A 16,585-nucleotide genomic window follows, 5' to 3' on the forward strand; every position below is an offset into this window, starting at 1 on the left:
TCCAGAGCAGAATTCCCACACTGTTGCTTTAAAATTTAGTAGCTCTTTTCCAGTTGTTTTGGGAGAAAATGGACCGGTCTTCATGGATGAAGCTCTCCTTGTTATCTGGCTTGAAGGCAGGGCTACTTCAGAGCACATCCAGCAGCCCCTTTGCATGTCTGGTTGTATTGACAAATGCAGGTGGGATTCTCTGTGGATAAAAGGCTTGGTGTATTTGGCCTTTCAGTCTCTCCTAATAAGATTAATTCCTCTGTAACAGAGCTGCCTCTTCCTTCTGCCATGAAACCAAACTCCCTTGTACACACGCTGATACCCTGCTGTTGTATATCGGGATCATCTGGAAAGAGGTGGGAGATGGAGAACAGCCCTTCATCTTTGTTGCCCATTTGAATCAAAAACTCCTGTCAATTTCCCAGTGGCTGCTTGTTCACATCCACTAGTGCTCCTTTGTGGGCAATCTCAGCAGAGAAGTTATGGGTCAACGGGACCCTGAGATGGAACTCCCATTTCATTTATGGGTTGATGCATCCACCAGCAATGTGATGTCAGGAAGTTTGAGACTACCTTTGCTGACTCCGCATCACGTCTGCAGTGCTTAGTCTGTTTGTTTGTACATCACCCTTCTTTTCCACTTGCAGTAGCCTTGACTACGTCAGCATGTGGCTTCCACTTTCGGGAAGTGGGAAGCAAGATCTCGATGGAGTCTATCCCTGGTCTGTCTGTCCCTTTCTCAGCCGTTTATGCTTCCAGCATGCAGGGGACAGAGTTGCAGATATCTCAGGCCTCCTGTCTCCACTGCCTCTGCTTTCTTCTTGCCTTCTAGGAAGGAGACAATGAAGGAGACAGAAGGAAGAGGCAGGTCTGGGATCAAAAGGGAAAGTGGTGGTGACTGCCTCTTCTCTGGTCATTTGCCTCATCTATGGTCAGAATGTAATGGGTAGGCTGATGATAGCTGAGAGACACTGTTCTTCCAGAGCTGTGCTGGCTTTGCAGAGATTGTATCAGTTTGCTGTCAGGAAAGTGAGAGACTATGGCCAGAAGGTGCCCAAGGAGCAGCTCTTGAGTGAGAGGGGGCATTTATACACAACCACTGTCTTTAATCCACTGTTGCACTTGGAGAGGGATTGGGCATCAGCTGCATTTCCCTGTCCACAAAGAATAGCCCTGCTCCTGGGTATGTGGCCAGTCCTTCACCTGCTTGGTCATTGCCTCTAGACCCTAAGAGCTTTGGTGCATTTTGCCTCAGTTGTTGGTCACCACCAGCGAAGTATGAGGTCTTCCTCTAAAGCTCTTTCCCTTTTTCTCTCTCATTACTCCCAGCTCTTGTCTTTGGTATTTCGCCAGCACCGTCCAGAGCAGATAGCCAGACTCCTCTCTCGATTTCCACTAGAGTGCACTGGGGCTGTTACAGATGGGGGAGGATGTTGGTTGGCCCAGCCTTGCTCAGGTGCAAGTGCTATCCGCTAGCTATCCTCTCTGGAGGGCTGTCTTACTCTGCTGAAGACCAACCTGTGCAGCAGGGAGATTTTGAAAACAAGGTCAGACTTATGGGAAGAGTCAAATGAAGGGCACACGGGTTTGCTGTGTGCAGAGAGTGATCAGGAAGATTAGGCTGTGTGCTCGCTTCTTAGGAGGGGACAGAGAAGTATTTTTGAAGGCTGTGGCAGTTTGACTTGTAGGGGCAGTTTGGCTCTTAATGCCACTGGGCCCTGAATAGGGGGCATTGTCTTGAGTTCTGATGTAACAGGAAACGTCTGAATAACAAGATTCACAGCTGTAGAGCACATGCTGCACACTCGCTCATCAATAACACGTGATGGATACTGTATGACTTGTATGAACAGTACAGCAGCAAAGAGTCTTGTGGATCTGTCCCAGGAGTGCGAGCCCAGAGATCTGGGTTTGTGACCTTGAGCCAAAGCACCTAATTCTTCTGCATCTCAATTACCCCATCTGGGCAAGTCTGTTGTAGGGCTTAATTCATTGTTTGTAAAGCGTCTTGGAGATCCAGTGAGCACTATATGAGCGCAAAGTAGTATTAATTAGTGCATGCATACAAATGTGACAGGAGCATTCTGGGAACTAGTTCAAATTACCTCCCTTTTAAAGAAAACACTTAGTGACTACAATTTTCCATTAGCTTGGAACTGGTTAAATAGAAATGTTTGAGTCAAACAGTTGTCCTAAGAAGAGTCTCAGGAATCTTGTGTGTGGGAAATAAAATTCATCCAGTTATCAAATTAATTACAGGAAATTAATCCCAGCTCTTTTGTGGTTTGCTGTCCCTAGAGCCCCTTGCTGAGCTTGTGATGGTCACCATTAAAACAGCAAAATTTGCCAGCTGTCACCATGCTCTCTTACTTGAGTTACTGCAGTAGTCCCCTATGATTTACCGTGAGCAGTAACAGCTCTGTGACGGCTACCACTGTCAGGAGTGATTGGTCTTTTAATGGTGACCAGAGATTTATAAAAGCAAACCATCTTCTGTACAAAAGATCCATGAGACGTTTTTGTGGTGACTGCAGCTGTGGTACCATCCACTAGCCGCCATCTCACGCCTGTTGGTGCACAGGGAAGTGGATTGGGTGGCAGGAGGACCTAACTTCTGTTCCCAGCTGTGCCTTGACTTTGTGTAACCCTAGGCACGTTGTTTTAGTTTCTGTGCCTCTGTTTCCCTGTTTGTAACAGGGAGATGATGCAAAGTGCTAAGTGTCCTCCATTCCCTGTTCAGATTCGCCTGCTTAGATTAAACTCTGAATAAGATATTTGAAACGTTCTTTGGAGCATCAGTTTTGAAATGCTTCTCTTCTCCCCCCCCCCCCCCCGCCCCTTTCATATTCTAATGCAAACTTCTGGTTTTGTTGCCTCTCTCCTCATGAGTGAGACTTCCCAGGAGTGTGAGCCTGTCCCTAACATTATTACAGGGTGAGAGCAGTTTTCCAGATTCCTGCTCAACTAAATGTCTATTAATTAGGAAGGGCCTCCAACTCGGCTTCTACCTAGCTTGGGTCTTTCTTTTGTTCCCCAGGATGAAGGAATCATGCTGATATCTGTATTTCCAGCCGCTTGCATGGGAAGTTGCACAGGATGTCTTCTCACATCTCTGAATCCCCACACACTTTGGCATAGTTGGCACTCTGTAGGCAGAGAAACACCAGGTCAGGCCTAAGATGCAGCAGTAATCCTGTGTTCTGGTCTATTCTCAGGCTTTGCTCATTGCTGTAGTATGCGTGCCTTCCAATAGCGAGTTCAGTGACGTGACTAACAACTATCGTGTGTGTGTGAGAATGGGGTGCATGGGCACTGCCAGGAGAGAGGAGCTCGTACTGCAGCTGCCTAAAATTTAAAATCTCTTTCCAAACGTGCACAACAACGGTTAGATCCAGGCCAAGAGTCAAAGTAACCCAATTCAGCCTGTATGTGGCAATGCAAATTCTGACCCAAAGGGGGGCCAGATAATGGAAGATACCTTCCCAGAGTCACGTGCGAAGGCTGCTCCAGGTGCCAGAGGAAGCTGCTGAGGTGAAGGCTCTCCCATCACCAGTGGCAGGACTGTGGCGCAGGACAGGCGTGCCTGAAGTGGTAAGTAAGTAGGGACAGCAGGAGTCATGTAGAACAATCCAGCAGGGCCACTTCTGCTTTGAGTGGGTGGGGGATGTGGCTGCACTTCCTTGTCCACAGGAGCAGATGTACAGCTGCCATTGTAACGGCTCCAGGGAGGCCACACGGGCCACACTCCCACAGGTGTGACTGGGGGTTGTGCAGGCGAAGAATTTAGTCAAGGCCACAGCCTTTCCAGGCACCATGGCAGATGGTCCCCACCTCTCCTCCGAATAACTTACCAGCTGTCCTTCCCTGCAGTGTCTCATCCAGGTGCTGTGTTGTATCAACTCCTTCTGTACAGTCCCTCCCGGAAACACTCTGTGGGCCTTGCTGCTCTCTGCTGCTGGAGCCATGTGCACAGGCAGCCATAAGCCACCTCCTGCTCCAGCCCTGCTTTGGCTTGTAAAGTGGGGGGAGGTCATAGCTTCCTGCCCAGGGGAGAGCCTAGTGCTGATGTTGGGCTGGGGTGGATGAGCCATGAACTGCACAGGGTCTCTCAGGGCATGGGTTGAATGACAGTTGCCCTCCCTTCCCAAGGGGGTTTGTAAGGGCTGAAGATTTCAGGGCTCCTGTCTCATTTCTCTAACCTTGGGGCAACCTGTACCCAGACTGGATTTGCTGGGCTTCTACCTGAGTTTTCTAAGGGGGAGCCTAAACCCTTCCTGGAGATTCTTGTGCTGTACCTATCAGCTTGGCCTCTGGCTGCAGGGGTCAGCGGGAGGACAGACCCGTGACAGCTGCTGGGAAGAGGGAGGTGACCAGGCTGAGCAGGAGTCCAGGGGAGGGAGGCCCCCGGGGCTGAATGCCTGGAGCGGGGCAGGCTCTGCTCTGGGCTTGCTGCACTCCAAGGGCAGGAGCTGAGCGCTGTGTGCCCTGGGGTGGCTGGTACCCTCCATGCAATGGGCGGGGGAGCAGCTTTGGGCTCCCGGAGGCCGGTGCAGGGTGCACGTGGGAGGGAGGGACAGAGCAGCCGGCGCTGGGGCCGGTGTAGCCGCCTGTGGGGCTCGCGTCCGCTTTAAGGGGTGGGACGGAAACCTGACACTTCCCTTGTTCCTCACCGGGACAGGGGGTGGTGCTGCGGGGGGGGCTTCCCTGGCCCCCAACAAGCCCGGACTATAAACTCCAGCCTGAGAAGGCAGAGCCCAGCGGCCGGGCTGTGCCCTGCTGTCCCGGTCCGCTGGGAGGGGGAGCGGGCAGCCCGGGTCCGAGCATGGGCTTCTTCCAGCGCTGCGTGGCCAGGAGCCTCCTGCAGGGCCAGCGGAGTCTGTGCGGCTCCACGCCGGGCCCGGAGCGCCTCAAGCCGGAGCCTGCGGCGCCAGCAGCCCGCTCCCTGGGGCCTGGCTCCAGGCGCCCCTACAGCGCCGGTGAGTCCGAGCTGTGCGGAGCTAGGGACCGATCCCCCCCGCGGCGCCGGGGGCTCTCCCGGGCCCCTCATCCCCTCCCCCCCCCAGTCTGCAGTGCCCGGGGCTCCCCTGTCCCCATTTCCCCACCCCAACTCCCATCTCCCCTCTCCCCCCCCGGGTGTTTCTCCGCTCACACATCGCACTCCCAGCGCCGAGCAGCATCAAAGCCCGGCGGAGGCCGGGTGGACTAGCTGCCCCGAGCCCGGCCGTGCACCCGGCGGGCCCTGAGGAATGTGCGGGCAGGTCTGTAAACTGACAACAAAGCCGCCCGCTGCTCCGATCGCTGCCGGCCGGGGGAGGGAGACCCGCTCCTAGCCTTTGTCTCGTAAGCGCAATATCTCCACGTGCATGGGGAACACCACCCCCACCTTCCAGTTTGTTTGTTTTGGTTTCCAGTCCCCCTGTGGATGTGCTTCCTCTGCTGCTTCCCAGCTGGGTCATCAGCTGGCTGGCTCTGTGATCTCACTGCCTGCAATTGCTCCCTCCCCGCGAGCCCCTTGCCCAGAGCTGCAAGCCTCCAGGCATCTGCTGGCCAGGGGGAGGGGGCTGGCTAAAGCTCCAGGGACTGAGGCTGCCAGATCCTGCTGCTGCTTTGCACCGGGACGACCCTCTTCCACCACCAGTTCTCTGGGCCCCGCCGCCTTGGTTATAAATAGGGCTGGAATGAAATCGTCCAGAATGAAAAATGCACGCGCCACCCTGGTGAGATTCTTCTCCCACGCTGTTTTATTGTGGGTTTAAACTGTAACCTGGAACAAAGAAGGCAGGGCTGTTTACTTCTACGTTGTTGCTCGGAATGGCGCTGCGGGGTGGGAGGGCTTCGATGCTGAGCGCTGGTCCCTTTGTCACTGCAGAGAAAGCTGCTGGGTCTCCCTCTGGTGCCTGGGCCAAGAACGCTCAGTCCAGCCAGCCTGATCCCCCTTTGCTGGTGCCCCAGCAGCATGATCCCCCCCTTGCCCTGGTCTGAGCAGGGGACCAGAATGTTTTCCAAACTTCTGGGAGGAAAGAGGAAGTACAGTATTTAAGACAGTGGAGCTCAGATACAATCAGCCCTTCCCAAGTTGTCTTGAGGGAGGTGGTGCTGGCCAAAAGGGGAAAGCTACCCCATCCTTGGACTCCCCTCTGTGTTTGGCATGTGTCCGGCAGTGCCTGCTCTAGAAAATTCACGTCCTTTTTCTTTCAGCTGCTCTAGTGCTAGGAACAGCGTAAGGGCTCTGGTAGACTGGGTCCAGCATCTTCAGCAGTGTCACAACCCCCAAGCACGGCCTGGGCTGGCGGCACCTGCACCATTGCTAGGGATGCGTCTGACATGGGGCTGAGGGGCAGCCATGGGTGACAGGCTCGGTGGGTCCTACATCCCACTCTCTTCCCACTCATCTTTTCCCCATATTCTCTCCTCCTGCTGCAAAGGCCCCTGCTTGAGAGAAGTGAGAACTTTAGTTCCTTCCTGTTAAGCTGGGATTTAAAGCTTTGGGGTCTTTCAGAAATCCCCTGTAACTTAGCAAAAGAGGGATAGATTCAAGCTGGCCAGGTATTTCATTTGGAAAGTGGGTTCTCCCCTGCAGTCCGTCTGTCTGGTCTTAGTAAAATCCACTGCCCTGGGGCCGAGCATAGGCCAGGCCTGGATTACTGAAAGCATGCTGCATTAGGCTGGAACCTCTGCTTACAGTCACCAGTGGGCCGCTAGCCTGGCTCCAAGCAGTTTCAGTCCAACACCCAGCGATGGCTGCAGCTCGGCAAACAATTGGGCATCAAATAATGCGAAGTGCAAGGCCCGAAGTCAAGGTATAGCTCTGACGTAGGCCTTGCTGCACTGTAGAGCTGACCATGCGTTAGCCCTGATTACTGGGACTCATTTGTCCTGCCTGTGTGGATGGGATCCAGCTGAGATCCAGAGACTAAGGCCAGAAGGGACCATCTAGTCTGACCCAGCCCTGTGGCACTGGAGTCCCTGAGGACTGTCCACACCATGAATCTGACCGGGTTTAAGCCTGCACTCAAGTTTAGTTCTGCCTGTGTGGGTTATAGCCACATGTGGGGCAAACAAATGGGGCCGAAGGGCAGATATATCCCAGTGTCCTGGTTCCCCGTTCCATGGTCAAAGCACAGAACCATGCTGCTGCCTCCATCAATTCTCCCTCTACTTTCCAGTGGAGATGAGAGGAGCCTCCGGCTTGGTCTGCCTTTACAAGTGATATCGACTGAGCTATGATGGTCAGAGCATGAATAAACCATGTAGGTATGCTGACCTACCCCCTGTGTAGATGCAGCTGTGTTGAGGGCAGAGTGTGTCCGTCGCCAGAGCTAACTTTGTCTGGGGAGGTGGTGTTCCTACACCCATGGAAAAACCCCTTCCAGGGGGGCAGGCTACATCTGCACAATGGGGTTGTGCTGGCAGAGCTATGCTGCTATGTCCATGTGGGGTCTTCCTGTCCTGTCCTGGACCATTGTTTAGTGTTGCCAGTTCAGAGGAGTTGCCCCGGGGTGGCTGACCTGATCCTTTGTTGGCATACAGCCTGTAAAGTGTGTTGGGACCCCACAACTTAATGCAAATCACGTACATTTTGTGTAGCCCCTCGCAGGTGGCTGGAGAGAACACCCAGCCGAGTCCAAGCCCACTCAAAAGGCTCCTGAGTCCTGTCTCCCTCTGCTAAGACGGGGGCTGCTCATCCTTCAGCACCTGGGAAGAGATTGCGGTCTGGAGCGAGATCTAAAGAGTTGTGTCCCTTCCCCATGGGGCTGGCTAAGCCCAGGCCTGGCCTTTGGGAGTCTGGTTAATACTAAGGGGCTGAGGTTGGAAACAGATGAGTCCCCTGAGGCCTCCAGCTTGGTTTGTTCCAGTTAGCAGATAGCTGAGCCTCAGCTGTCTGAAAGGGGAGAGGTGGGATCCCTTTTGCTTGCTAGATGGGGGGGAATCCTGCAGGAAGGTGTATTCTCATATTCTGGGGAATGGCTAGTGCGGCCTGTGTGCTCCCTGCTGTACAATACACACAACTCCATCTAGGCCCTGTCCCAAGCACTCAGACCCATGGGCCAGGAGGTCTCAAGCAGCTGGGGTGGAAATCACTAATATGCTCCCCTCCCCCCTGACACTGCAGGACTCAGGGAAGAGAGGGAGGGTGCTGGCTTGGTGAGCTGGGGTGGCCGGGTCACCCCATGCAGCAGCGGCAGCAGGGAGTGAAAAGCCCCCTATGAGACAGGAGTGGGAGAAGGAAATAATTGGGCTGCCCAGACTGGTGGAGTAGGGGCAAGGCAATGGACCAGGATGGCAGAGCTGAAAGTGAAGAATTCATACTGGAGGGTGGGGGCGGGCTATGGGCAGGCAGTGATCTGGGTGGGAAGGAGACTGGGGTGGTGTCTGCAGCTGTGTGTTGGAGGCTGGCACTGTGGCTCCTGCTTGGTAGCTCTTCCCACAGATGCTGCAGGCTGTGATGCTCCATGCTTCCCCGCCTGGCTCAGGAGCACTTTGCACAGTGGATTGTTTCTCCCAGCTCCCTGCGGCCTTGACACAGCTCCAGCCCCAAGCCCAGCCCACTGCTAGCTCAGCCAAAGCAGCTAAGAGCAGCCATCCTCTGCAGCAGCATCCTAGTGGGGCAGGGGCTGAGCTGAGCCGGGAGTGCGGGAGCGCAGAAACCATTCCTCAGGTTGAAGACCCTGCAAACTCCTGGTAGGCCCAGGGGCTTCCTGCACGTCTCCTCTCCCCACCTGGCTCTTGCCTGGGGAGCTCCAATTGTAATGCATTATGGGTCTGTCCTATTGGATCCAGAAATCTTCTCTCCTGCCTGGTCTATGCTCCCCACCCAGCAGAGAGTCACCAGCAAAGAGGAACTGAGCACCAGCTGCCTCCACCCCCGACCCCCACCCGTGTCCCCTGGCTGAGCCAGGCCCTTCCAGCTAGTCCAGTGGCTGCAGGATACAAGGCATCGCAGCCCTCAGTAGTTCCGGCTGGCGACAAGGGATTTGGCGTAGGGATATGCTGTAGTTCCAAAAGGTGAGGTGTGTGGGTAGGTGAAGATGACCCAGCTGGGGTGGTGTCCCTCGCTGCTAGCACAGAGCAAGAGCAACTCTCCACTCTGCACGCCCCATGTCCCTAGGGCTTGCTCTGCAGGAGCTTGAGGCTGACGCTGAGCAGAAGCGAGAACTGCGGGAGGGGGGCTGCTAGCGCTGCTGCCTGTGCCCTGACCTGGTCTCTGCCTGTTGGCTGCAGCCTGAGCAGCCCAGCCCCAATTGCACCTTGTGTGGTCACAGGCTTGTGGCTACTCTGGGAGGGGGAATGTTGCATTTGAGGCAGTGTTGCCTAGTGGGTGGAGCACTGGATAGGGACTCAGGAGACCTGGTTCTATTCCTGGTTGTGCAGGCTGGGTGACCTTGGGCAAGTCACTTCCCCACCCTGTGTCTTTCCCCCTCTCTAAAATGGAGGTGAGGATACTGCCTTGCTTTGAGAGCTGAGGCTCCTTGTTCTTTCTGATCACAGTAACTGTCTCCGCCCACGCTCAACCACCATGAGCCTCCCCGCTTTCCAGACCGGCCAGCAGAGGGCACAAGGCAGAGGGGGGTGTCTCTTGGCCAGGCAGTGCCCTTCCCTGGCACCTGCCATCTGAGGAGCTAAAAGCCCTTTGCAGACACTAATGAAGTCAGCCTCCCAGCCTGGTGGGTCAGTTTCATTCTCCTTATTGTGCCGATGGGGAAACTGAGGCACAGAGTGGAACCTTCCCGCAGGTCAGTGACAGAGCTGGGGAGAGGGCCCAGAGATCCTGACTCCCAGGTCTGTGCTCTACCCGCTGTACATCACTTCTGCAGGTCAGCGCCAAGGCACTGCCTGCCTTTTCTAACAATGAGCCCCCAAAGCTCTGACCCCTGTGCCTTTGCACTGACTGTGGGAGAGGCCTGCCCTCTGGCTCTTGGGTGACTGAGCCCAGCTGCCAGGACTGGGACTCCTCACTGAGCAGGAATGATGTTTGTATCCTGTACTCTGGTTGGGCTGCTGCCAGGACAAGCCTATCGCAGGGTATTGACTGCAGAGCAATGCCAGCAAGGCTCCAGGCTGGCATTGGAGGGGGCATTACTGATCTGCTGATGCCCATGGGCAGTGTGCACCGTGCTGCCCAGTATCCCAGAGGATTGTCCATTCTGCATCTACCCATTGGTCCTGATAGTCTGGCATCCCGCTTCCTTCAGAAGGAGGTGGGAGCCTCGCAGTACACTTGAACAATCGGACAGTGACAAACAGGTGGGGAGTGGGGTTAATTCCCGTGAGCCCGCTGCTTGGCCAGTCCTTTCATTAACACCCATGAGATCTGTGCTGATGATTACTGAGTGCACTGTGCCCAACACTGTCTCTGCCTTGAGACAGGTTTGCTGGGAGGCTCTAGGAACAGGTGTTGGTCTTCCAGATCCTGTGTTCTGAGCCCCTGCAGGAGTTTCTGATCTTTGGCCCCACATGCCCACACTCTTCATGTGCCAGCGAGGTATTGATGCTGTGCCTATCACCATGGTATCTGAGTGCCTGGGCTTGTCCATCTGCTGCTGCCCCAAGGGGATTTTTGAAGAGCTCAGATTCCTTAAATTGTTCCCAATCCTCAGTCGTGAGAGATGCCAAGCACCCACAACCCCCATTGCAGGACCAGTGGGTGCTCAGCACCTTGTGGGAGCCAACCCTGTGAGAGAAACCTACCCACCCTGCAGTTCCCAGCTGGGGCCAGGCAGCAAAACCCAGGCAGTGCTGGGATTGTTGGGAATCCTCCCCGAACTTCTGGCTCCTCCTGCCGGCACCGCAGGTCTGAGCAGCAAAACCAGCTGCAGTGTGAAATCAATAACTCCTGCTCCCTGCTCAGGTTGGGTCCTTGCAGGGCTCCCTGTGCAGCTGCTGGGAGAAGGATGGTGCCCAGTCTCGCTGTGTTTCTGGACAGGTGACCTGGGCTGTAACGTGCCCTTCTCCCTTTCTTGGTGCCCATCAGGGATCCCTGGGATCCAGGAGCGGACGTTGGTGGCGGTGAAGCCGGACGGAGTGCAGAGGAGGCTGGTCGGTGACGTGATCAAGCGCTTTGAGAGGCGTGGATTCAAGCTAGTTGGCATGAAGCTGCTCCAGGTACCTGCTTGCCACATCCCAGAGGACAGCCTGGTTCTTTGTCCTGGGGTCAGGTGACTGGAGACCTGGACAGACCAGCTAGGTGGCGGGGAACGTTAAAACATGGCCTGGGCTTGTGTGTTGATGGAAGTGAGGCACTGTCAACGCTGGCCTGAGCCAGGCCGTGCTGGCAGGAGCTGTCTAACCTTCCCCAAGAGTCACAGCTCGAACTTGGCCCTCAGCACCCCCTGTTGGTCCAGTCCGGAGTATAAGTGTGTCTCCTGACACATCCTGCAGCTCTGGCCCTCCCTTCCCTGACGGCTCTGGCCCTCTACACTCTACTATTGAAGGCTTGAGCCTCACCCCCACATCCCCCGCAACATCTCCTACTGCATCGTCGGGCCTCCATTATTGCAATCTTGCAAGCCCCAACTCTGTCGTTGCCCCTAAATCCTGGCTGGTTGCCCGCTGCTATTCCAGTTCCAGATTTTCTGAGCCAGAGCCAATTGCCACTAGTGTGCTGTTTCGTGGTATGAATATAGGCCTGCTCGGGCTTAGACTGAGTCCTCCAGGCTCATCTCCTTGGTGATTTAAACCAGACTCTGCTGGTGTGGGAGTCCAGTCCATTAACCCTTTGTCCACTGACCGCTAGGTCCCCACTACATCCCCTGGGATCCGCAAATGGAGGCCGGGGCAATGTAAATGGGGAGACACCCCCTTGGTTGGTGCCATGAGCCAAGGAAGAACTGAGTTTGTTTGTCCTCTGGCTCCTGCCTCTGCAGCCCCCCCAGAAATCTGGGTAGAGTCACTCTCTGCACAGGGAAGGTGCAGAGGAAATGCTGAGTGCCGGGAGCTGCTGAATGAACTCTCTCTTCTAGCCATAGGGAGGGGGCATTGATTTCCCATTGGATCCTGTCTTGGGCTCAGGGCTTGCTTCTCACTTTGGGGTCCCCCCTTCCTTCCAGGCCAATGAGGGGATCCTGGCAGAACATTACCATGAGCTGCGGAGGAAGCCCTTCTACCCAGCACTGATCCATTACATGACTTCAGGCCCAGTGGTTGCCATGGTAAGGCTGTGTGTGTGCGTGTGTTTAGGGGCAAAGGGTGTGGGGGAAGGGTGGGGTGGGTTAAAGGTGATGGGTGGGGATGGGAATGTAGATTTAGGACATTAACTTTAGTTTCATTGTTGATTTCTCTCAATGAAAGGGAATTTTCCAACATGTTCTGTCCTGGAATCCATATTCTCTGGGGCTTTGGTTTCTAAAGTCACTTTGTTCAACACCAGATCCAGTGCTTAATTTGTGCTGAGCCCCGGCACCTCTGGGCCTGGCAGTTCAGAGCCCCGGCACCTCTGGGCTTGCTGTGTCAGTTATGAATGTAAAACAATTGCTTGAGCCCCAGCATCTCTTTCATTACAAATTAAGCACTGCCCAGGTCCAAGTGGAGAAGGCTCCCCACCCAGTGCAATACAGGGGACTGTATATTGGGTGGAACTGGGCCCTTCCCTTGCTGTGCTGGGAACCAGCACCTGCCCTGCGTGAGCGTGGGAATCGGAAAGTGAGGTTGATCAGCCTCGTGTGCCCTCCCCAGCTGAGTGATGCTTTAGTGCAAACATCATGAAATCCCCTTGCTCCAGTGACCTGCGGAGGGGCTTAGGATCACGGTGGGGGGAGAAGATGATGAGCCTGTGCTGACATCAGTCCCAGGTGCAGCCCCTCCCCCCGGCCCAGGCCTTGGTGCTTTGACACTGGCTCAGCCCTTTTGGCTTTGGCTTCCGTTCGTTTTTTCCTCCCCGCACGTCACTCTGTCTCTGTCCTCTGCTCCACTCCCCTCCCCCACAGAATCAGCGCTCACAGGGCCAATGCTGCCAGTGTAGGCCCAGGACTCTGCGCTGTGGCTCAGCTTGGCGTGGCCCTCCCCTGCCTTGTGCCTGGCCGGCTGCCCCACTCTGCTTCTTTCACACCGGGCAGGAGGAGTCTGATGGGACTGAGGAGCTCAACATGATCCCAGGCACCCCCAGCCTTCCCCAGTACCCCCCCACCACACTTCTGCAGGGCCCAGTCAGCCTGCATAATGGCCCTGAGATCAATCCTGAAGGGGAGACCCAGTTTGGCCGCTGGAGCAGAGTTCTGTCTCCCCAGGGTGGTTGTGCAATGGGAGTTTCTGTGCAGCTTGCCCTGTCTCAGCTCACAGAGCCTGTGTGTATTGCAGGTGTGGGAAGGTTACAATGTGGTTAGGACTTCCAGGGCCATGGTAGGAGATACCGACTCCACTGAAGCCAAGCCTGGGACGATCCGGGGAGATTTCAGCATCCATGTCAGCAGGTACAAATCGCACCGAGCCAGCCAGCCAACTAGCTCCACCATGCTAGGCAGTGTCATAGAATCAATCAAGAATCAATCACAGAATATCAGGGTTGGAAGGGACCTCAGGAGGTCATCTAGTCCAACCCCCTGCTCAAAGCAGGATCAATCCCCAATTATTGCCTCAGATCCCTAAATGGCCCCCTCAAGGATTGAACTCACAACCCTGGGTTTAGCAGGCCAATGCTCAAACCACTGAGCTATCCCTCCCCCCATGTGCCATGCTTGGCAGTCCCACAGACCTGAACCTCCTTGGCAGCACCCTGGCATCTGAGACAGTCTGTGTCTTAAGCCTCCTGTAGACCCATCCATGGACAGCATTACTGTAGAGGGCTGGTTGCCCCATCCCAGTGGCATGGGGTGAGGGGAGAGTACTCACAGGGGGGTAGCTAATGAAACTGTGGGGAGATGCTGGGGGGGACTGACGTAACACTTAAGTGACCAAGGCTACGACATGGGCATATTGCCCATCTGTGGTGGCTAGAGGCAAGGGGAAGGGTCTCGGCTGCAGGACCATGTCCCCAAGGGCACCCAGGTTCTGCCCTTGAGGCTGCCTGTCTGCCTTATCACGTGTTTCTCTTGCCCGCAGGAACGTCGTTCATGCCAGTGACTCTGTGGAGACGGCCCAGAGGGAGATCAGTTTGTGGTTTCACAGCAGCGAGTTGGTGGACTGGGACTGCTGTGACTACAGTAACACTTACCAGCTCTGAAGGCCTCTTCTGGCCGCGTTGCCTGGCCCAGGATCTACTACCTCTGACAGCGTTGCCTTTCTGTAGCTCCTTGGGGCCCAGCGAGTATGCCACAGATCCTGACGCTGCAGAGTGGAGGCCACGCTTCCTTTATGTCGTCTTTACGCCGCACCTCCCTTCTCAGACGTGGCAGACTCGCCCCTCTTCTCACCGTAGTGCCAATAAGCCCTTGGAGATCTGATGTACATGAAGGAAGAACGATGGGGTTAAGTCCTTGAAGGATTCATATTAAAACTTAATTTGTTACAAATGTGACTCTTGTTTCCCTTCCTCTTCTGTTTTCTTGCCCTTCTTGAGGGGTGAGGATGGGAGTGTCTTGTGGGGCCAGCAACCACCTCTGTTGTAATATGCCATGTAAATGGAGTAGCCATGGGGCAACCCAGTCCAAACCCCTGATTTTTCCCAGATCCATTACTGTGGAACAATCTAGGGTAGCTGGGTGGATGGCACTGTCCCCCATATCTATCAGTATATCGGCAGTTGATTTGAGCTTGGCAATGCGCCCTAGTGGTTGGACAGAGAGGCTAAGCAGGAGAGTTGATAGGGCTGAGCCTGGTGGGATTCTGCAGGTGGGCTGTGGATGAGGAGAAGCAGCTGCCTGTCCTGATGCTCTGGGAATCTGTCTGGCGGCGAGCAGAATCTTTGGGGGGACAGCTCCATCAACGGGATCCAGCAGGGTCCACCATCCTCCTCCAGAGCTATGAGACCACCCATCTGTGCTATGAGACCACCCATCTCGGTTTGGCTGCTCAGGATTTTTCCGTGGCTGTGGTCGAATGATAATAAGCTGTCTTGTCTTCTCATGAACTGTTGGTAGGCTTTTATGAACTCCTTGTGTCATAGGGGATCTGATGCTGATGGAGATTTCGGCCATCCATGTAGAGGCTGGAGACCCCTTTGTCTTGCCCACAGTACCCTATGTTCACATTTACTATGGGCTACACGCCCACATTTTGAAGAGTGCAGCAGCCACCCACTCCATAGTAAGCGAAGATTCGATCATCCACTTGTCCCACTATCCCACTGTGACTACAAAGCCTACAGTATCTCATAGCGCAGGAGCTCGAAAGCTACCAGCAGCCTGGGACTTTCCTGCTGGAGAAGCCCCCTTTCCCCCTGAATCATCCTGCCATGACTGAGATGATCAGGGGAGCTCTTGATGTAACCTACTTGCTGATATTGTTTAAATTGATGATAGTGTCCAGAGGCTCCAGCTGAAATCAAAGCCCCTTTGTGCTGGGCACTGCCCAGACCCGTAGCATGGAACAGTTCCTGTCACTGAGCGCTCACAATCTAAAGTTTACAACACAGAGGCAGCAGCTGGCAAAGTGCTCTCTGTGTCGTTCCCTTTTCCTTCGGACAGAAAGGAGTCATCCCCCAACCAACGTCTAGAACAACCTAAACCCCGTAACCCTCCAGGCCTGTTGAGTGGGCAGTGCAGCAGAACTGAGTCTGTCCAGGTGGGTGGGAGTTCTGATCCATGCTGCTGATTAGCACAAAGTGTAGCTGGGGAGGGAAAGGGAAAATGCTGCTGATTTCAGGGGTTGTGGTTTGTAATGCCTCTTATAAATCTGTGGCACAGGCACTGCCTGGAAGGGCCTTCTTTGGGGTGGAGGGTTTTGATGCAAATAAATAAAATATCTTACCTGTAGTATGCAGTCCTGACACCCTCCTACATCCACCATCCCATGATGGGCTGAAGAGCCCACCTTCTTTTCCCCTCCTCCTTGCATGGCCTGGAAACCCCATTGTACCTCCTGCTTTCACTTTCCCTCGAATGACTGTGAATTCCCGCCACATGTGCTCCACAGACTTCCTCCATGCCACAAAGACTGGCCACAGACCCATGAGACAGCAGGGTAGAAGTCCTGCTTCCTTGTGCCTGAGACCGCAGCCAGCATCTGTCACTGCCAGAGTGCAGGCCCACTCAGGTCAATCAACAAGTCATGTGATATAGACTGAAGAGGTTGGATGCACCCAGTGTGTCTCTTATGCCTCTATCCAGTCCCTCTGGGTCCTGTGTATTACTCGAGCAATCAGTTGTGTTCTGCCTGCTTGCAATTACATTCTGTTTCCCAGTAGAGGCTGGCAGGGGGGGTGCATGATCTACAGCTAAATACCATACTAATGGAGATCATACACCCAGCAGAACAGAGGGATGGCTTTCTCTGGGGATCAGTGAGGGGCTCCAGCCCACAGCTTGAGAGAGGGAAGGTGTTGGGTGCAGAGGCAGGTCTGGTGCTGGAACTGCAAATTTCCTGTCTTCAACCATTTAGGCTTTTACTTGAACATATATTAGAGGGTCTCAACTGTAACTTTCTCGCCTGGGGATTGAGCTGCATTTGCCTTCCGCACCCCAATCCTATAAAACAATGAAAATCCTTTGGAATCTGATTGCAG

General features: G+C 54.6%; 1 protein-coding gene across 1 annotated transcript; it reads left to right on the plus strand.

The window, feature by feature from the left end:
• Positions 1 to 4,707: 4,707 nt before the first annotated feature.
• On the plus strand, positions 4,708 to 14,417 carry NME4 (NME/NM23 nucleoside diphosphate kinase 4). The gene is made up of 5 exons (XM_074965709.1): positions 4,708 to 4,967; positions 10,964 to 11,094; positions 12,039 to 12,140; positions 13,285 to 13,397; positions 14,026 to 14,417. Exons 1-5 carry the CDS (start codon positions 4,814 to 4,816, stop codon positions 14,144 to 14,146), a joined length of 621 nt encoding a protein of 206 aa, XP_074821810.1. The 5' UTR covers positions 4,708 to 4,813; the 3' UTR covers positions 14,147 to 14,417.
• Positions 14,418 to 16,585: the final 2,168 nt, after the last annotated feature.

Source organism: Natator depressus, chromosome 10, assembly GCF_965152275.1.
Source record: "Natator depressus isolate rNatDep1 chromosome 10, rNatDep2.hap1, whole genome shotgun sequence".
Classification (NCBI taxonomy): Eukaryota; Metazoa; Chordata; order Testudines; family Cheloniidae; genus Natator; species Natator depressus.

What these genes read in the sequence shown, in the direction of transcription:
- NME4 (XM_074965709.1), top strand. Translation starts at nt 4,814, where the DNA reads ATGGGCTTCTTCCAGCGCTGCGTGGCCAGGAGCCTCCTGCAGGGCCAG. An exon ending in TTGGCATGAAGCTGCTCCAG is followed by an intron (nt 11,095 to 12,038) that starts GTACCTGCTTGC and finishes CCTTCCTTCCAG; the next exon opens with GCCAATGAGGGGATCCTGGC. An exon ending in TTCAGCATCCATGTCAGCAG is followed by an intron (nt 13,398 to 14,025) that starts GTACAAATCGCA and finishes TCTTGCCCGCAG; the next exon opens with GAACGTCGTTCATGCCAGTG.